This window comes from Gymnoscopelus microlampas, assembly GCF_963454915.1.
Source record: "Gymnoscopelus microlampas genome assembly, chromosome: 19".
NCBI classification, from domain to species: Eukaryota; Metazoa; Chordata; class Actinopteri; order Myctophiformes; family Myctophidae; genus Gymnoscopelus; species Gymnoscopelus microlampas.
In genome coordinates, this window is record NC_139956.1 from 23,737,210 (window position 1) to 23,759,511 (window position 22,302).

Below are 22,302 nucleotides of genomic sequence, written 5' to 3' on the forward strand. Positions count from 1 at the left end.
ATAGCATGTTGCATACGGTTCCTAATTTCCTTGAGTAATGCCTATATCGCAGCACTCATGCAGTTTGTGTCTCTTAAGAGTAAAAAAGTACCTTCCCAAAAGACAACGGAAGACACAGGGATAGATGGCAGCCCTCAGCTTACAACAGTAAACAACAAAAATAATTTTGGACCTGATAAAATTATTAAAATGATTAATTTCATAATCAAAATAATGTTTGGAGGGAAAGTGATACTTTTATTCCACATCCTTTTAAAAGCTCTGTGGATGTATTATTGTCTTTTTATTATTTGTCTACACACAAAATGTTCAATATCAATGTATCAATATCACCTTTAACACTGTGAGAGTGTAAAAAAAAAGATCAGTTTTTAAATTGGCACTCAGGATTTTACTGTGTGGCATGGAGGCAAGTTGGTATGTCAGCGTGCTACAGCTGAAGTTAAGTGCATGGCTGTTGTAATTGATTTGATTTATGGCTAAAATGTTGAGCCCTTCCACAAAGGGCATTCCCAATTGGAATTAATGAGTTGAATAGTGCTTATGCTTACACTGACTTAAAAAACATTTGTCGCCACAATTTGTCACTGTTGGACTTCAACAGCATGGGGTGAAAATAATAGATTTGTGGTCCATTAGTGTAATGGGTTATAAGGAATATACTCCAGTAAGAAATCATTCATGGTGACTGTAAGTGCTACAAGCGGCTGCAAGGCTATAATTCATTTCACCATAACACAAACGTAAATAAATACAATTCTCCATATGTTTCCAAGACTAACTTACACTTGGTCAAATGACAAAAAAACGTTCAAGTGAAATGTGTCTTTTTTGTCATTCGGCAAAGTTTAGATTAGCCTTGAGAGTCAGACGATACACAGTGAAACCCAGTGTTAATTTGCTCATTTGTAAGTCAGAGAGTGTACAACTGGAACCAAATGGACCATTACGGGTCCATTTGGTTCCATTTCTCTCAGAGTTAAATTAACACTCAGGATTACACTGTATAGAATAGATCATTTGAAAAGTCTGTCTAAAGGCTTGCATGCAAACTGAGAGGAATGGACGGGCCAGGAGGAGACATCAGTAGACACTTGGCAAGATGGAGAGAGAGAGAAGAGTGAGGACACAGCCACTACCTTAATGAGCCGCCTCTTTATGAGCTGCTGGTCAGCAGAAAGAAAGCCATGATTGATCTTAGGGAAGACCATCTGAGCAGGTGTGTGAGGTCAAGAGGTCGTAGTTCAGAGGTGAGAGAAGTTTGGCAGAAGGATGAAGACCCCAGTAGAAGAAGAAGAGGAGGAAGGAAGCCAGTAGGTGAAAAAACAAAACAAATAGAATCTGTTAGAGAGGTCTGTGCCCTCTGAAACCCAATTCAGCGCCTTCACGGGCGGACGGAGAAATACACACTTTTCCACCGCGGAGGCGGTTTGGTTCCGGAAGTCTGGACTTGTTTTTTGGAAACCAAAGCCCATAATTACCACCTCGGGGGTGCTGGGGCGCCACACTGGGCTCACAGAACCAGGAAAAATGGGAATCTCTCCTCCGCTGTGAAAGCGCTGTCATCATCACAATAGCACGCGCTGCAAAGTCAGACCCTGGGAGCGGCACACTCAACATGGGCTGACCTCCTGAAGGAAGGTCAATTTTTAACCTGGTTCCTTTCAAGGGAAATGTCCCTCTAGTGTCCACTGAAATGATCCAGAATCATCCCTCATTTCTGACGCAAACATCCAAGTTCAAATGGGTGGTGTAAAATCAGAAGTAATCGTAAGTGTATTTAACACAAACCACAGATTCGAAGTTAGAAGGTGAATTGTAGCTATGAGCTCATTTTGAGGTTTATTTACTTTGGTTGATCAGTTAATATTCCGGTACTCCACTTATTTTTTAGAATCAATGGATATTAGCCAGATGCCCAGACCAGGCCTGTGTTAGTTTCGAGTGTTGATTCTGGTTCCAATCAGCTACCCATTTACCGGGTTATAAAAATCTACCTTTGCTTTCGATGGGGCTCTTGGCATCTACTGCCGGTAGCAGTGGGGAAGAGCATTGATGATTGACTGGCCATGATTAATTGGATGGGGTTTCTTGCCTGGGTCTGCTCTATCATCAGGCCTTGCAGAGAGAACCTGACAGTGATTCATTTACTCCCGGCATGTGCCGCCCTGGGGTCGGACTGAGCGGCAGCGAGGCTGCTGCCACCACCGACAAACCTTGACAGTGAGGATCTGATTGCTGTGCAAAGCAGCCAGCGTAGGGAGACCGGGCAATCCCTATAGGGGCAAACAGCAGAACAATGCACAACACACGCATGACATTCCAAAAAAAAGAATTATGAACAAAAAACACATTACTTTAAAAAGAGGACCATGTCAAGCACCCAAATTCCATCCCTGTTATACCAACTTCAGGATGTGGACTGGCCCAGCGTTTTATAATGGTGTGCCCACAATTACTGGATATTTTATAAAGTTTTTCAATTATTGGTTGTAAACCAGTGGGAACAGCTAAATGCAGTAAAAGGGTGAGATTTAAAATAAATGTCATGGAATTGTCAAATGCCAACAACACAACAAACTTTGCTGTCAAGCAATTAGTTTTGAGGGTTCTCGCTGACTCATGCCAAAGACATTTCAACTCAGACACAAACTGACTTGTTCATGCAAAGATGATTAAAAAATAATAACTCCCATGAATACTGGAACTTGCCACTTCCTTTTTCAACACTTTTTGAACCATTTGAATCTATCCAAGTTCACACTATACCTCGATTTTTCCATGTTGCTAACCTATGCCCCAGGTAGGGTGTTAGATTGACTGTACAATGTCCATATGACAGTCGGCTAAGTAGCCATTTCCTACTGTATTACAAATAGCGCTGTTTGAGACAAGACAGAGCACTTGTTAAAAGGATTACTATAGAACTATAGAACAGATGATAGCTATAGTTATATAGCAAAAGAGGAATTCAGACATTGACTGGAAATTCAATCAGATGGTTTCCCATTTCCTTGTCAAAAATCATAATGACAGTTGTGATCCACTCGTGAAAAATGAACCATGAAACCAACACACCATGCATTGCTTGTTAAGGGAAGAATAGTTTATAGATGAACGCTAACTCTATAGTCAGAGTCCACTATATACCACATTTGGTCACAGATGGGCATTTGTATGTTCTGCCTGGTTAAACACATTCCTGTAATTTCCATTGACCCTCATCAGTCATTTTTGGGGGGAGACTGTCTATACTTGATGACAATATGAATATATTTGGAGAAATATTTGATTCCGGTTTCCATATGCTATAACGTGAGGCCACTTACATGTCTGCCAGATGCTACAGGCATAAGGAGGGTTCCTAATACAGACGAGTGTTTTACAGTCAATCACGATTTCATGCATATGTTCAATAAAACATGAATCTGTAATATTATACAAAATATTGCTTATCAAAAAGATTGAATGTGATGTTGCCTATCTGGAGAAAAATGCATGTCACCAACGTTGGCCAATTCTGCAGATGTTACTTCCAATAGCTCAGCAGCAGATATTTCAGCCCTCGCGCCGGAGAATCGGGGTTGAATCACGAATTGCATGGGCACAAATGTAATGCAAATTGCTACAAATGCATAGGTGCATTTGAATTTTCTTTTTTTTCATTTTGTTTTGTAATACTCTTCTGAGTACATTAGGTATTGGGGAGATTTTAATGAGTACTGACTGAGTATTATTGTGCACTTATAATGCTTTTCCATAGTTTAATTCACAGATGAATGCACTGGAATGAGGCCATCGTTTATGTTACCCATAATTCAAAAATCATGGCTCATTAAGAACATGGTATTCAAGGCACTGGCTCAACTTTGCAGCATGAAAGACAAGAGGATTCTCTTACACTGCAGACAATAGCCACGCTGTGTGTAACTGGGATTGCCACACAAGTATTTCCCATCAAGTTATTTACAACCGCAGGCATCTTGAAGACAGAAAGGGAGCCGGGCACACAAGTGCTGGATTAGCAGGAGGGGGCGAGGGGGTCGGGTGGGTGGTGCTCGACAAAGCAAAGAGTCAGGGTAGGGAAGTTTAGTGTTGCTTGACCCTAATGTGCAGACTGGCAAATGTGACAGCTCGGCTGGGCTTGAGACAGCTAGCTTTTTTTGGACTGGTTTGATATATAGAGTAGATTCACAGCGGGGAGACAGTGGATCTTGAGGAATAATCCCCCCCACCTTTCACAGCATGCCAGCGATGTGTGTAAACTCTTGTCATACACTGTCAGCTGGCTCAGCCACGGGTTTAGCTCTCATCGACCTAGCTGACACCATTGGTGCATGTTCGAGTTTTGAGGGGCGCGACCGAGCGGGCGGATGATCATCTGACCAAAGCAACCAGCTTATAGCTTCTCCCCTCACTATAGGGAAGAGATCGATTAGTAGCAAATAGGTGTGGGTTTAGCTGTGACCCTGCATGGTCTCTGCACTGATGTACAGTGTATTGTTATGGGTGACAATGGTAATGACATGGTGGTTGACAGAGAATCCTAACCATTCACAGACTGCTGTTTTGTTTCTCCCCGTTCCAAAACGGATGTTGGTTATGTGTTTGCCTGCAGCGGGATGACTGTGACCGTAGTAAACAAAAAACCCATATATGAGAACAATCAGAAACCGCTTGGCGTGGAACACTGGCCAGATCCAATGTCGCTGCCACCACACTCAACGCACGCATGTACACACGTACACTCCCAGGCACGCACACACGCACACGCGCACACACACACACACACACACACACACACACACACCAACCGCTAGACTGTGCTACCCTAGCTCCCCGCCCACATATTCCCAATATATGGATTTGATTATCTATTCAGATACATATTTAGTGTATTTAAGAAGGGAACGATACATTCATTCCCTGCAGTTCCCCGTAGTGGTGGAAAGTAACTAACTACATTTACTCAAGTACTGTACTTAACTACAATTTTGATGTACTTTTACTTTACTTGAGGATTTCCATTTTTCAATACTTTATACTTCACTTCATCCACTCCACTTCATCTCAGGGGTAAATATTGTACATTACTCCTCTACGATTATTTGACAATTTTAATTACTAGTTACTTTGCAGATTTAGATTGTAATTACAAAACATACATTAACCACATAAGCCCTATTTTATACTTTAAAACAGCTTGTGAGCTTGTAGATCAGCAATACTTTTAAACGTTTTGAAAGACATTCATACTTTTACTTCGGTACTGTAAGTATACTTCTGTACTTTTCTTGGTAATGTGGTATTGCTACTTTTACTTACGTAAATAATCTGAGTACTTCTTCCACCACTGGTTCCCTTTAGGCTTGGCTTCCATCGACCACATTGTCAAACTCATCTAAAGTCAAAATTTATTTCAGGGCTTCTGATTTCAGACAGCAGATGTAAAGTGCGTCTTTGTTCGTGTAGTCGTGTACTGGAAATTGAATAATGGCCGTAACATTTTGGGGGAAGATTGCAAATTGGTCAAAAGATCTGAACTGAATAGGTAATGCCTGTGTCCAGTGCCAAAGTACTGGACAAACCTGGACAGATTGATTTATTTTATCTCAAGGGTTTTCTTTTTTACTGAATGGCCACCCAGAAATTCACAAACGCCTATGTATTGTATGACAGCTGTACCTGGTGCCATTCTTTTAAAAGACCACACACCTTTGTCACTGGTTGCCATTGCTAGTATACGCCTGCCAATTACAGTACATCTTAGAATGGGCACTTGAGCAGCGGCCACGCAGTTGTTTGTGTAAACTCGTCAATGTATTATTTGCTGCCTGCTTACCCTTTGAACTTTCAGTCATACCTTCGACCTTTACACTGACTAACTTGGTGACCCTGACATATGGGGAACATGGAAGAGTAGAGACCGTCTGTAAGGACATTCTGGTGGCCATGTGGTGATTGTTGTCAAATCTCAGCACAGGAAATGCCAAGTGTTTCTGTTTTGATCCCCTTGACCCAATAAACACACACACACATGCACACACGCATGCATGCACGCACACACACAGACAGACAGACAGACAGAGACACAGGATCTGTTGCACACTATTTTTGCTGTAAAATCTAGGGTGAACTTAGATTTTCAATAAGACTTGATACTGCTACATTGGCATTTTGAAATTTTGAAATAATACAAATATTGACAGTTTGCAAAACGTATATTGGTTGGACTGACTCCTTGCACAAAGTCAGTACTGGGACTGAAATGAGCCTAGACTTCAGCTAACAAGAGTCAAGGTTAAGAAGAAAGTCTCCTATTTCACCTTCGTTCATTAAGGAAATCTTCGTAATGGCGTTCCACTACATTTACCTGCTAATCTAATGTGCAAAGTCAATATGCTATCCTGAGAATATAATGTGATTTGGTGGTGACCTAGAATGGTTATATGTCCCCGAAGCCCTTCAATGCACGCTTGTGTGCGCGCGCGCGTGTGCGTGTGCGCGTGTGTGTGTACGTGTGTGTGTGTGTGTGTGTGTGTGTGTGTGTGTGTTGTAACGGTTTAGCTTTGTTGTTAATGTTTGGGGTGCCAGTTAGGTCAAACCTAACACGAATTTGGTCCAGCTTGGACAAAAACGCTTTTTTAAAAACCAACCTTACACAGGATTTAATTGTACACTTAGTAAACCAAATGAACCTTAAACCCTATAACCAGGGATTGTTTCCCCACAAAAGAATACCTCAATAACTCAATAAACAATAGAATGAAACACACAGACACAAAATAACTCAGTTTGACTTTGTATTATAGAGACTCCAGCCCACACCCAAAATCCAGTCCACAGTTTGACCAATACCTCAGTTTAGCGTCAGTTCAGTAGACAGTCAATATTCACATTCCACTGTTCCTCCAAAACAGATTATTCACACATGCATTTTGTACCTTGGTTAACCAAAAGAAAATAAAAAGGCAAAAGAAAATACCCCACGGCCTTTACCGTGGTGGACAAACGAATGGGGCAACCAATGGTATACCGTGTGTGTGTGTGTGTGTGAGGGGGGGGCAGATCCAGGAATCCACTCCGCTTTTTCCCGTCAGCCCGACTGGCTGCTCCGCTGCTGTAAACAAACTGCACGGCACAGAAAACTCCCGAGGTTTGACGACTTGGGGCTTATGTCCTCCACAAAGATCCGGACGGTTTGCACAACGGACAACGCGGACTTTAACACGCGATCGCGGCGGTGGTTTTCAGGGACGTCTGCTCCGCTTCTCTCTCACACAGGACTGACACCGGGGCCCGCCATCTTGGCTAGTCCATTCATAAAAACGTGAGTAACGTGGGTGCGTCGGGGGCGTGACTGAACGTTACCGTCTGTACATGGTCGTGGGCGTGGATTAACGTAGTGGTGTGTGTATGGAGTGTGTGTGCGATAGCCGATCGCTACATTCCCTCCCCCATGTGAAAAGCCGAGCAAGAGGAGGCGTCAATCTTTAGACAAATCCGGGAAAGTCTTCGTCCTCACTTTCTTCTGCGAAGATGTCCAAGATCCGCTGCAGGTCTTGTTTTTCCATCTCCTCTGCTGTTGGATAGCAGGGCTTTAAACGTGAGACGTGCACAATTTTCCTGTCCTCCCCTGAATTCTCCAGTACGACCTCATAATTCACCGGTCCAACCTGGGTGACTACTCTGTAGGGCCCCAGCCACTTCGGAGCAAGCTTGGCAGCGAAAAACTTCTCTGCTTTGGAAAGGGGGTGAGCACGCAGCCACACTCGATCCTTGTCCTTGAATTCCAATTCCCGTCTGCCTTTGTCGTAATTCCTCTTCTGTCTGATCCGCGCTTTGTGGAGGTTTCCCTCGACAAAATCTTGCAGTTCACTCAACTGAGTGATTTTAGGATACGACAAGGAATCTGGGGTGACTTCCCTTGGCAGCAGCATGGCTTCTAGAGGTCCTCGCAGAGGTCTAGACAGGTTCAGCTCGGCCGGGGTCACTCCAGTCGACTCGTTGATGGCAGAATTGAGGGCGAATCTGAATTCAGGTAAGTGCTTGTCCCAGTTTTTGTGGTTGGTGCCTACAAAAGATGCTATCATTGTTTTGAGAGTCCGGTTTATTCTTTCTGTCAGATTTGTCTGGGGATGGTAGGCGGTGGTCATTTTATGCTTCAAATTCCAAGTTTTGCAGGTTTCGTCGAAGAGGTGCGAGACAAACTGTGGGCCTCTGTCCGAAAGTATGTAGTTCGGAACCCCCCAGCGTGTTAGGATGTCCTGGGTGAGTACTTTCGATACCGCCTCTGCTGTAGCTTTCCTCAAAGCAAAGAGTTCAACCCAGCGAGAGTAGTAATCGACGAACACCAACAGGTACAGGTTCATCTTAGAACTTCTCGGAAAAGGTCCCATCAGGTCCACTCCAACCATTTCCCAAGGATGTTGTACGACGGTTTGTTGAAGTTTTCCTGCCACCTTCCTACTTTCCGGCTTGTAAGCTTGACACACCTGACAGCATCTGACAAAATTAGTGACCTCCAGACTCATTCTTGGCCAATACACCAATGATTGCAATCTTTTGTAAGTTTTGTATCTTCCCAGGTGGCCCGCTAGGGGATCTTCGTGAAATCGCTGAAGGAGTTGCTGGCGGTTAGGCTCAGGTATGTACAGTTGGTAGATGGTTTTGTGGGATTGCTCGACAACTCTGTACACCATGTCCTCCACAATGGTGAATTTGGTGGTTTCGTTCACAACAACTTCTCCATTCTCTTGGATAGACTGATAGAGCTCCTGTATATGAGGATCAGTCTGTTGGTCCTTCCATATGACCTCATCCGAGATCGGCAGATCTCTCACCGGGGTTGATTGCTTGGTAGCCAGCATAGTTGCACAGATCGGAAGGGAGAGGTCGTTATTCTCACCTGGGGCTCTGGACAGCGCATCAGGGACGGTGTTATATTTGCCCTTTCTGTATTCCACAGTAAAGTTGAATTCCTGAAGACGCAGCGCCCACCTGATCAGTCGGGTGTTGGGTTTCTGGGTTTTGAAGACCCAAACAAGTGAAGAGTGGTCCGTAACCACTGTGAAGGATCTCCCTTCCAGATAGTACCTCCACTTTTCTAAGGACCACACAACAGCTAGGCACTCCAGTTCGGTGGTTGAGTAATTCCTCTCCGCTTTGTTTAAGCTTCTGCTAGCGAAAGCTAACACCTCCTCTGTTCCCAAGCCCGTCTGTTGGACCAGCACTGCTCCAAGTCCGACCTCGCTGGCATCCGTATAGACCACGAATGGTAGGTTGAAGTTCGGATGACCTAGCACAGGAGTTGTTACCAGACGATGTTTCAGGACTTCAAAGGCTGTTTGACAATCGGTAGACCACCTAAACTTGACGTCCTTCCTTTTCAGGGCATTGAGAGGCTCCGCAATTCCAGAGAAATTGGGTACAAAACGGTGATACCACCCCGCCATTCCTAAGAATCTTTGGAGAGTCTTCAGGTTGGTAGGCACAGGATACTCATCAACCGCCTTGGTCTTTTCAGGATCCACCTGAACGCCATCCGCAGAGACCATGTGCCCAAGGAACTTGAGGGAGGTGCGGAAGAAGTGACTCTTGCCCATGTTCACTGTAAGTTTGGCTTGTCTGAGTTTCTGAAGTACTGCCTGGATATCTTGGAAGTGTTGTTGGGGATCTTGTGAATAAATGATGATGTCATCCAGGTAAACAAAACAGATCCTTCCTCTGAGTTCTCCCAGGGCTAATTCCATTAGCCGCTGAAACGTGGCTGGGGCATTTTTTAGACCAAAAGGCATGACCTTGAATTGGTAGAGGCCCAACCCACAGACAAAGGCTGTCTTTTCCTTACTTTCAGGATCCATGTTCACCTGCCAGTATCCGGAGTTGAGGTCTAGTGTGGTGAAAATCTTGGCTCCACACAGAGAGTCCAAAATTTCCTGGATTGTTGGTAGGGGATATGCATCATCCAGAGTGACTGCGTTCAACTTCCTGAAGTCGACACAGAATCTGGAATCACCAGTCTTCTTCGGAATTAGCACAACAGGTGCAGCCCAGCCAGATGAAGATGGTTCGATGACGTCATCAGACAACATTTTGTCAATAAGCCTCTTCATTGTCTGGAGCTTGGGAGGTGATACACGGTATGGTTTTTGTCGTAGTGGCATATTTGAGGTAACCAAGATCTTGTGCTGAAGGAGTTCAGTGCGACCCACTTGTGTGGTGCAGACATCAGAGTTATCTTGAAGTTGTGAAAGTAGTTGCATTTTTCCACTCTGGTCCAGGTGAACATCCTGCACAGCAGTGCCGAATAAGTCAGAGACGTCTCCTCCCGTTGTAAGAGGAAGGTGAGTGGGTGGTACAGCGGAGAAGAAATGACAGTGTTGGGTAAGCTGTTGTGCATTTGAAGATTCCGGTAGGAAATGAAATATCTCTTTTTTGTTGCTTTTGAAACGGTAAGCATTATCCGAGACATCAATTTGCAAGCCACTTTGGAAAAGGAAATCCAGACCCAGCACACATGGCATTATCAAGGCTTCAGAGCGAAGTACAGCAGTGGTTTGAGTCCATGTTTTGCCATGCAAGTTGTATTTCACTTCACACTGACCCACTGGTGTTTTTGGCTCGCCATCGGCCAAGTATAAGGTACCCTTAGTCCAAGGTGTCATGTCACATTTTCCTCTTTCCTTCATTGCTGTCCATAGGCCATGATTTAGCAGTGTGAAGGAGGAGCCAGTGTCCACAATCGCTCCCCCACTCCAATGTCCGATTCTGACGGGCACCATCAATTGGAGTGGTGGCTGCTTTGAGGTCTGTTGAGGTGGGTGAGATGCGGAAGGCTTTGGGGAACATAACTCTGCAGATGTTATGTTGACACCAGCTTGGGGACCTTGTCCTGAGAACGACTGATAGCCCTTACCTTTTTTTCCATCATCCGCATGGGGACATGTAGCAGGAGCATGTGCACCCTTGCAGCGCCAACAGAACGGTGCTGGGGCTTTGGAGGCAGTGGTTGCATTCACAGGAGGGGTGACTTTTACAGTATTATCCTGTCTTATTTTTGGTGGTGTTGACTGTACTTTCTGGTCATAAACCCTCTGATTTTCCCTGTCTTTTTCAAGTTGTTGGCCCAGTCGAACCAATGCATCCACAGTGTTCACTCCACTGCTTCGGAGCTGGCTTGTGAGTGTAGGATTCACATTTTTTAGAATGAGTTTAATGATATCCTCCTCACTGATCTGAGGCTGCCAACGTCGGCACAGAGACCTGTACATGTAGGCAAAATCTCTAATGCTTTCGTTTTCCCCCTGTACACGGGTCCGAACTCTCTCCGCCAATTCGTCCTCATAGTCCTCAGAGAGGAATGCAGCGACAAATCTTGTTTCAAACTCCGCCCAGGTGTTGGTCTCCTGCCCAACTACATCCCACCAGTCTCTTGCAGTACCATGCAGCACATTTCTGAGAGTCGCAATGAGTTCCTCATCCGACAGGGGATGCATGGCGAGAAAATCACGGCACTTTTCTAAATAGCGTAATGGATCTGAGGTGTCCTCACGCTGTCCAAAAGTGGGAAACTGGAGTTTAATGGGAGGTTTACCCACAAATCCTCCTCGCCGGTCCCCTTGTACGGCCTCCCGACGTGTCCCTCCACCAGTGCGTAGCGTGGACTGCAGATTGTGATGAGACTTACCAGATGGTGCCGTAGGTGGCATCACAGGGGAACTGGTTTGTAGTGTGGTTGTAACTGCAGTTCCAGCCACTGAAGTAGTGTTCAAGGAAAGATCTTTTATTGTTAGTATTTCTGTATTCATGGTCTCCAGGTTTTTCAGGCATGTTGCAACTGATGATTGTGTGTGTCCCAAATTGTGTTCAATAGGGGACAGAGCAGTATTTACATCCTTCATAACTTCAGTATGATGTTGTTTCAACTTCCAGTTCATGCTAGAAGTGAACTGTGTTCTGAGGTAATCCAGTTGGTCAGTCATTTCTTTATGCAGTCTGGTGTGACCTCGTTCCACTGTTGTGGTTATTGTGTGAACCATGGTGTCCTTAAATGTCCTCATTTCATCCTCCATTTTGGTGTGATTTCGAGCACTTAGTGACTGTAGTGTATGAATGAGGCTGTCCTTGACATCTCTCAGTGACTCTGTATGACGTTCTTGTTCTGTCTTTATTTGCTGAAAATGTATTTTGACCATGGTTTCCAGGTGGTGCTGGGCAATACGCGTTCCTTCCATAGCATCAGCCAGTTCAACCAATGTGGGCAGTTCCACCAATGAGGGTCCTGGTGCTACAGAAGAGGTCGGCCGCAAGGGAGGGATGTGGTTGGGTGTGACATTATTGCAAATGTCCATATCAATTAAACTGTAATTGACAGATTGTCCTTCCTGCTCGTGTATTTGATCCGGTTCGTTGATTTGAATTATGTCATTCCTTGTAGCTGAATTTCCATCTGGTTCATTGCTCTGATTTATTTCCGTTATTGCAGGTGAATTTTCATCCAGTTGATGTATTTGAGGCTGGGTAGCTTGAGTTTGAATTGTTTGAGGCTGATGTGTTTGAGGGTGGAGGGTTTGACGCCAACTCTGGTATGAAGCCTCCATTTCTGCAAAGTCCAGCAGTTTTCCATCAGAATTTGCCATTTTGAAATTGAAAAATTTCCCTTTTTGATTGTATTTGAATGAATAAATGTTTTATTTCCCACTGAGCTTGTGTAGACAGTTTTGGTTGTTTCTTCCTTTGTTTCTTGAAAATGCTCCGTTTTGCACTTGTGTGAACACAGTTGTTTTTGCTTGATATTGAGGTCCTTTTAAATATCTGGGGTGCCACTTTTTATGTAACGGTTTAGCTTTGTTGTTAATGTTTGGGGTGCCAGTTAGGTCAAACCTAACACGAATTTGGTCCAGCTTGGACAAAAACGCTTTTTTAAAAACCAACCTTACACAGGATTTAATTGTACACTTAGTAAACCAAATGAACCTTAAACCCTATAACCAGGGATTGTTTCCCCACAAAAGAATACCTCAATAACTCAATAAACAATAGAATGAAACACACAGACACAAAATAACTCAGTTTGACTTTGTATTATAGAGACTCCAGCCCACACCCAAAATCCAGTCCACAGTTTGACCAATACCTCAGTTTAGCGTCAGTTCAGTAGACAGTCAATATTCACATTCCACTGTTCCTCCAAAACAGATTATTCACACATGCATTTTGTACCTTGGTTAACCAAAAGAAAATAAAAAGGCAAAAGAAAATTCCCCACGGCCTTTACCGTGGTGGACAAACGAATGGGGCAACCAATGGTATACCGTGTGTGTGTGTGTGTGTGAGGGGGGGGCAGATCCAGGAATCCACTCCGCTTTTTCCCGTCAGCCCGACTGGCTGCTCCGCTGCTGTAAACAAACTGCACGGCACAGAAAACTCCCGAGGTTTGACGACTTGGGGCTTATGTCCTCCACAAAGATCCGGACGGTTTGCACAACGGACAACGCGGACTTTAACACGCGATCGCGGCGGTGGTTTTCAGGGACGTCTGCTCCGCTTCTCTCTCACACAGGACTGACACCGGGGCCCGCCATCTTGGCTAGTCCATTCATAAAAACGTGAGTAACGTGGGTGCGTCGGGGGCGTGACTGAACGTTACCGTCTGTACATGGTCGTGGGCGTGGATTAACGTAGTGGTGTGTGTATGGAGTGTGTGTGCGATAGCCGATCGCTACAGTGTGTGTGTGTGTGTGTGTGTGTGTGTGTGTGTGTGTGCGCGCACGATACATTTTGCCTGTTAAGAGACATGTTTTCAATAATTGGAGGTTATTGAAATTATCATCAATTTATTTATATAATCTGTAAACTAGATAGGATCGGGTTGCTGTCTGGTACATATTTTAGTTTACACCCGTTTCCAAAAAGTAAAAATATGGTCTACATTAAGATGGATGAATCGGTTAACTCAATTAAAAAAGGGGTTACAAATGATGGGCCAAACCAAGACATCCTACTGTATATACAGAGGTGTGTGTGCAACAGGGGAAGCTGAGAGATATTACTTTCCAATTCATTTACCATTATTCAGTCTATGCGATTGTAATGATAATTCAATATATTTAGCATAATCAGAAAATACTCTCGTAGGAGCTGGGAGCTCAAAAATATTACAATAGTGTTTGTGGACCATTGGGCCATCAATCAAAGGGCTGGTTGGCTGTCATTTGAGGGGTGTAATATTAGATCTGTGTCTTATTACTTGGAGACCACAAATCACATTTTAGAGGGTTAGTGACTTGTGAATCATATCACATAGTGGTTCAATGGGCTCATCCAGGTCAGGCCAAGTTGGAAGAAAATACGGGGATAATCTGGTGACGTCTGGGTGGGCTTGATCAGCACAGACGAGGCTTAAGATAGAGAGACAAACTTCTCTGTTCTGTCTGCTCTCTGACCTCCGTACACACTCTGCCCTGGGGGGAAATCAATTACAGCCACTCTAAGTGACCATGACCCTTTATAACGTAACCTGGATGATGGTGACGGATGCAGACAAAAATCTGTGTGTGTGTGTGTGTGTGTGTGTGTGTGCGTGCGTGCGTGTGTGCACAATATGTGTGTGTGTGTGTGCACAATATGTGTGCATGTCAATTGTGTCTGTGCACATTTGCTTCCATGTGCCCATGTGCTTTTTGTGTGCGATTTCAGTTAATGCAATAAAGTTTAAACAAACATGTGCAGTGGTAAAGTGTGTTTTGGAAGAGAGCTAAATTTTCAGCCTTCAGCTGTGGAATAAAAAAAGAATGGCTGCTCACTCTGGCACAAATCAGCTCACTCACTGCAAGGCTCTGCGAGTGAGATGGAGTAATTCATTTTAGAGTTTGTCAAGCGAGGAAAAGCATTCACATCATCATCATTCAGAATGCGCGCTTTTATCGAAAATGTCAAACTGGCGAGCTGGAAATGATTAAAGGGCTGAATGTGCCGCTTTGCGTCGAGATTTGAAGTGAGTCATAAGTAATTACAGAGACATGGATAATACTTAGGGTTTGATTACAGCAGATATTCTTCTGTGTTATCACTGTACCAATACACACTGGTGTGCAGGCCCAAGTATTCTTGAACATTTCAGAGAGGGGGAAATAATTTAGCAACTAGGGGCTCAAAAAAGAGATTAATATTGCATCTCAAAAGTATACCATCCCATGGTTTTCTAAGGTATTTGCCCTTTCGCAGAGCCACTCTTGATTTAGAAATGGAGTCGTGAAGTGCTTGTTGTGTTTGGCCAAAGGGGAAAGAACAGTATCCCAGGAATCTCATGCATCTCAAACCTTTTACCCACAATTCTACTGAGGGAGACATGCAGTAACACCAAGTTGCATTCGCCAGCCAATCATGAGAGGACAAGAAGTCAGTATAAACCACATACCCGCGGTCCCTGGTCGCCTTGATCCCCCTGCAAAACGGCAGAAAGAATTTTTAGTCTTGAAACACAAGGATCAACCAGACACTCAATGTACAGTACAGCACACGCCCACACATGCGCTCACATTCTCTTAATGATTGCGCGCACACACACACACACACACACACAGGCACGCACGCACGCACGCACGCACGCACGCACGCACGCACGCACGCACGCACGCACGCACACACACACACACACACACACACACACACACACACACACACACACACACACACACACACACACACACACACACACACACACACACACACACACACACACACACACACACACACACACACACACGCAGAGTTGAACTGTAATGGCACTAACACACAGAGAGACGCACACCAAAATCATAAGGGATAATTCAAAACACATTGATGAGGAAAAATAATACAGGCAGCCTCAACTATTCATTGCGGTTGAGAGTAAAATCACTTATGATAACACAGACTGACATGAAAAGGGTACATGGGAGAGAGGGTGATGGTGTTGGGTTTAGTAAAACATACTGTACTGTAGGCCCACTTCCCCTGACAGATAGATCCCTAAAAAGATTTCTCCCCTGCCTTTCTGGAGATTTGGACAACATCTCTACGTACAGAACAATAATACACATAGTGGCCATTGTGTTTTTGCATGTAAGATTGTGTGTGTTTGTGAGTGAAATACATCATGGAAACAATGTTGGGCAGGGTGCTAATTACCACCTGTGTGTATGTGTGTGTGTGTGTGTGTGTGTGTGTGTGTGTGTGTGTGTGTGTGTGTGTGTGTGTGTGTGTGTGTGTGTGTGTGTGTGTGTGTGTGTGTGTGTGTGTGTGTGTGTGTGTGTGTGCGTGCTTGTGTGCGTGCGTGCGTGTGCGTGCGTGTGCGTGCGTGTGTGAACGTGTGCTTAGGATGCTTTCCCCAATCAGCACTTGAAGTGCCAACCTGCTGCTGAATTCCCAAGGTGTCCAGAGTTGGGCTGCTTTTCTAAGAGTTTTGATTGGGTCAGATCACACAAAATGTTGTCCTTTTTATTCACCACACTTAACTTTCTCTATAAGCAGAGTTTTGCTTTAACAACATCTGTAAAATGAGCTGATAAAAATAACAATGTACCACAGCTGCAAGTTTTCCCTCAAACAAGTGAATGTAATGCCTGAACAAAGTCCAAGTCTTGGTTTAATGAGAAAACAGTTGTGAATGACCATAGGATTGATGTAAACTTAAACAGTGGACTTTATTCAACTTGGGTGGGAGAGGGAACACAGTTGTTTCTTGTTTGATCAAATTGTGGATGCAGAGGTTGAATGAGAGGCAAGAACATGGTCCTGGTTATCAAGTATCAGTTATTCATTTACTTGTATGGAAAAGTGAATCTTCTTTTGAGTAAATCTAGTTTTCTAAATCTAAGGCATGCTCTCGGGATGGGGGGGTTTATTATTTCTGCTTTTGATAGACACCAAATGCAGAACATCCCACTTTTCTTTTTACAGGTTTCAGCAAATCAGTATTGACTGATTCTTTTTGACCAGAGAGCTTGAGAAAAGCAACCAACAAATGCTAGGTAGTTAGTTGTGAAAGACTATGACAGTTTCTACAACTTTTTTTGCCATGATCAAGCACTGAAAGAATAGTATAGTGTTTTAAGGCTACAGTATGTTCAGACTGGCAGCCCAAATCCAATCCAGATTGGAAACAGTTTGGTTTAATCAAGTCTGAACAGCAAAAACGAAATCCCCCAAAACTCCATGGAACACTTAAAAATGTGTCTTAGTCTCGACACTCGGACTCTGAAGCCGGATTTACACTTTGTCACAGAAAATAGATGATCTACAGACTCACAATCTCAGGTATCGTATACTATAACAGACACTGACGTTTTAGCATTACCCATGCCTATGTCATTGCAGCGTTATCACAGCAACCAATGAATAAAAATCAAAGCATGTGGATCTCGAGATACACATGGAAACAGTGTGGCTCTAATTTGGGTCTCGGACTTCATGTGGCCAGCCTGTGACGTCAGTCGTCTATGAAGTATCTATGACGTACAATGCCAAATTTGGGCAAGGTTTCCGCCTGATCAGCGCCCCATTGACTTCAATTATAAAATGAAAGTTACATTTTTCAAAAAGTATAAAAACATAACAGTTCTGTGGCCTACTGGCAAGTGTACACATGTTGATGAGGCGCTGATCAGTTCAGTGGTTTGCGAGATTAGCTCCGTACACACAGACAGAAAAACATCTAGACCTCTTATAAGGCCTCCTGCAGAGCCACGCCATAAACAGATGGGATGATGTCCGGCAGGGTTTTATGCTCGAAGTGCAATCGAATTCATGCTTCTCTTCATGATCTATTTAGTTCCTACAGCACAATTCTTGTTGATGTCATTGACAGCCTGTGAAAAATGCTTGCACACCCAATTTCTTTCCCAGCCTTCAAATTGTCCAGTAGTAAATTCAAGGCATGCACATTCTTTTAGATATCTGGTTTAGGAATGAGCGAGACAGACTGAGCCACTAATTTCCACTGTATGTAAACGGTCAGACATCATCAACTGTGTAAATCAAGGGACCTTGTGTTTTTAATCTGCCCAAGCAAGAAGCATGGTCACAGATGGGTCCCCAAAGTCGTGCAGACTTATAAAGAGACAGTCTGGTTATTTTCGCATGCCTGGCCGCTGTTTTATTGAGAAATGCTCAGAAAAGCATTTGAGGACTTAAGTTTGGGCGGCTCTCGTGTAAGGTTGATGATGTACTGTGCTGTGAATTTGTGAACAATGCATGTATTTGTGTGGAGACAATACAACAAATACATTGGAGAAATGTGTCAGGGATTTCGTGATAATGATTTCTAAGAGCATTTCAACATTTACAAAATATCTCAACAATCCAACTGACAGTCATGACTGCCAGTTAGATAAATCAAACTAAAATCAAACTCATAAAACTCTTACCTTGTCACCCTGTGGACCAGGAGGCCCCTATTGAGAGAAAAGGAGAAAAAAAAATCAAATTTATTTCAGCAGTGGTTTGGGGAGACATAAGATTCCTAGCCACGCCAAATTATATACTGATTGCACCAGGAATGTCACAAACAACATGTTAAAAAATCCAGTGCAATCAATCACGCAAGTGAACCGGGACATTTACAGAGTTGCCACGCAAGGCATGAATAGCGCTAATTTCATTAATTTTATAATGTAGTTTTGGACATTAATATTCTTAACACAGAACCACCGTTTCATGCCATATTGACTGCTAGGCTTATACAAACACACAATTAAAACAAACAACAACAAAATGAGACCAAACGAACTCCATGTTTACTCACAGGCACCAATCCAGTAATATCCAACCAAGTATTGAGGCAAGTACATCGTAAAAACATGCTCTGAATCATGGAAACACTTATTTTTTTCAGTTTTTTTTTTAATACACCACAGTTTTTGTGAGGTAATTGGCTGTTCTGCATTCCAATGTCTGTCAATCAATGGGCAAAGGCTCCCGGGTGGGCCCTGTAAAAGGTCATGGGTGAACTAGAGTGTTTGATGGCGGGGTGTGCATCCATATGCTCAATAATAAGGCTAATGAGCTTGTGTTCTAACCCAATATTTAAAACTTTCAGTACAAGGATCCAGCATGCTTGGCTTTCTCCTTCACAGAGGCTGTGATCTGGGGGGAAAAGTTAAAAAAGCTTGGCAAATATGCTATTAGATCAGTGTTAGTGGGGTAACCACCTGCTTACTGTAGCATTGCAACAACGATCCTGAGATCAGAGACGAAGAAAGGCACTCTAGCATTTGTATCAATGTTCATCCACATGTTCCTTAATGTTGCTATGACAAAAACTATATAACAGTTTTCGTGGTTCAAAGAAAAAAATCATGCATTAGAGCATCATTTTTTTCTTTGTTTATGTAACAAAGTTTTAAAAAGGGACAGGTCTTACCAACAGTAAGTATTTAAACCTCTAACCCCCCCCCCACACACACACGCGCACGCACACACACACACACACACACACACACACACACACACACACACACACACACACACACACACACACACACACACACACACACACACACACACACACACACACACACACACACACACACACACACACACACACACACACACACACACACACACACACAGCACCGTAATCCTTCAATTGATGGTATTAGAATAAGATCTGTGTTTATAGGCTGTTCCCAGTGTACAAGTCCAATGACCCAGAATAGGCCTGTACAGTCAGCCTCTGCGGTACGCTGGCACTCAATCCAACAGTATGAAAATGGAAGCACTCCAGAGGTATTCCAGCCACTTTCCTCAGCCAAGTAGTACAGAACGCCACACTGGGGAAAGTGGGCGCCAGCCAGGTCTTTGCCCTTTCAGCGTCTCGGGTGGGTATTTTCTGATACGTAACTACCTGGTCATTGAATGTGCGTACAGCTAGTGCATTAAATGCAGTAGTGTGCGTAAATCTCATGCTGTTTTGCCTCGGGTCACCACAAAGTCGTGACCTCATGCAGCGCACACGGGTATGCTGTGTTTTTGCATGCTCCCATCCAATGCTAATCTGGGGCAGCTGTGTGGTTGTGGTTGATAGGTGTCTGAGTAACCCAAATCCTATCGTTATTCTACCCAAATCCCCTGCAGCAAGAACAGGGTACAGGGTAGACTAATGCGAGTCACAGGGGGGCTTATGGGAAATGTAGTTTGAATCAAAGTCTCTCCCCACACATAATGTGGTGGTCCTGTGGTGTTTTCTTGGCTGGTCATTTAGAGAGCCATAATACACTTGTAAACACAAAATGGTGCCATTATGAAAACATTATTTACGATTACAGTCCCCTGAGGGTGAATCACAGATTGGGAGGGATACTGGAAACGATTGTGACTTTTGACTTCAACACAAATCAAGAGCCAGAGGCTTTGGATGGTAAACAAGTTTCCAGCCTGTTTCTCCAACAGGAATGCAGCCAAATGGGTCAACACCATGTAACAGTACTGACAAAAATTGAGCACAACAACTGTGGTTGATACAGCAATATTGTGAAGTCTACAATTTGGAATCATGAAACAAACAACTAATTAATATGGATAGGGGAGATTCATTTCTAAATTCTACATATTCATTTTGAAAAAAAAGAAGGAAAGAAATAATTAGTAATAATTAAAATAGTATCAGTATTTATTGTCACTAACCTTACCTTTTTTGTTGAGAGTCGTCAATTGATGCATAACTTTAATCCTGAACATACTGTACAGCTATAGCTGTAGCTAAAAAGTTTATTTTATTTCTAGCATTAAACTGCAAATGTTTTGCTCTTCTTTTTTTATACATTTAGCTGAATGCATTGTTAAACAGGTTCTGGCCAGCAGAAGATAGTGGAAAGTAATTTAACAGCCCTCACTTTAGATGACTTGAGATTTCATTATATATTCCAATTTGTTCACGATATCTGTGTGTGTGTGTGTGTGTGCGTGCGTGCGTGCGTGCGTGCGTGCGTGCGTGCGTGCGTGCGTGTGTGTGCGCGTGCGTGCATGTAGACAATTCTTTTGATGGAATGTAATTAGAAAGCACAGAGTGTTGAACTTCCATAATAGGGCAAAAGAACATGATATTTTGCTTACCGTGGAAAGAAATGAAACCAGGAAAATGGGTCCACATGCGCTCACTATATTTCAACCTATTTTTGATTAAAAAATATGTTGGAGTGATGATGAACTTGTCAAAGTTGTTATGCATCCATGCTTATAGTTTGGCAAGAGACGGGAGAGCTGTGATGTACTAATATATCATGTTCCCATAAATAGCAACCTTCACTAAATCCATGAAGCATCTAAAGTATGAATCGAAAACGGAAACTTCACAACAGTTGATTTGTGCTTCTTCCACTTGGCATGCTGCTTCGAGTACACTGAACCATACCATATACTGTATGCTCCATCTATCAGGCTTTTACCCAGAAAAAACACATAAGAGTTTTTTGCCCCTCCATCTGGTAGCAGTACATCTGGAAGTGCTTCCACTACACAGCCTGCACCTGCTCATTATACAGCCCATCACTTGCACATCATTGGGACAGGCAAGCATCCACTGGAGCTCGTCCAAAACAAGGTTTGGCGAATACAGTGACGGTCTTTCATAGAGACAATTAAACAGTCCTCCAGCTATGAGACTATACTGGGAAGGGTTAAAGTCTACTTTGGGATATTGCTAGGGTGTGTATAAGTCAATGTAATCTCTGCAGGCCTGTCGTTCCAGCGTGCCCCAGAGGAACGCTTTTAATCAGCAGTTGAGCTTGTTAATTGCATCCTTTACTGCTTTCACGCTGCCTTTTATTCATGACCGGGCATCCAGTAGGCATTCCACGGCTCATCGAGCTGCTTGTCTCGCTATTCTTCTCAACAGTGTCCTACAAAGTTATATAAAGTTCATTTACATCTCAGACTGTAAGGGTCAATTCTTCCATCAGACGATCCGGGCACTCAGGAGTAAAAAGGAGGAACAGCCTTTATTTATTAAAAGGCAACTGCCAACATGTTTCGACCTCAGAAGGTCCTCATCAGGGCGAAAACTAGAGGCAATCTAACTCTTAGAACTGATCAAAATGTTATGCAACACGTTGACTGTAAGCATCACATTGCCCACTGCTTGATCTTGGGCAAATGTGTGGTTGTGCCTGAAAAATGGAAGGGAACCTCAAAACTTTTTTAGGACTGATCTAACTCTCAAACCTACCAAACTAGATGATTTATGACAGAACTTGTGTTATCTTCAGATTAATACCGGACCACTGCATCAGTCTGAAAGCTCTTCCCTGTCTAGATACACAA

The 22,302-nt window shown here is 43.5% G+C and overlaps 1 protein-coding gene across 6 annotated transcripts in view; it reads right to left on the minus strand.

Moving 5' to 3' along the window:
• Positions 1–22,302, minus strand: part of col25a1 (collagen type XXV alpha 1 chain) — a 193,340-nt gene that overhangs the window by 51,154 nt on the left and 119,884 nt on the right. For 4 of the 6 annotated variants that reach the window (XM_084043470.1, XM_084043471.1, XM_084043472.1 and 1 more), the window contains exons 4-6: positions 18,411–18,437; positions 15,422–15,448; positions 1,140–1,211 (exon numbers count right to left, since the gene is read on the minus strand). In XM_084043470.1, coding sequence (XP_083899596.1) covers positions 1,140–1,211; positions 15,422–15,448; positions 18,411–18,437 — 126 coding nt within the window. Of the gene's footprint in view, positions 1–1,139; positions 1,212–2,216; positions 2,277–15,421; positions 15,449–18,410; positions 18,438–22,302 lie in introns of all 6 variants that reach the window. The other 2 variants (XM_084043473.1, XM_084043469.1) reach the window with 1 other exon arrangement.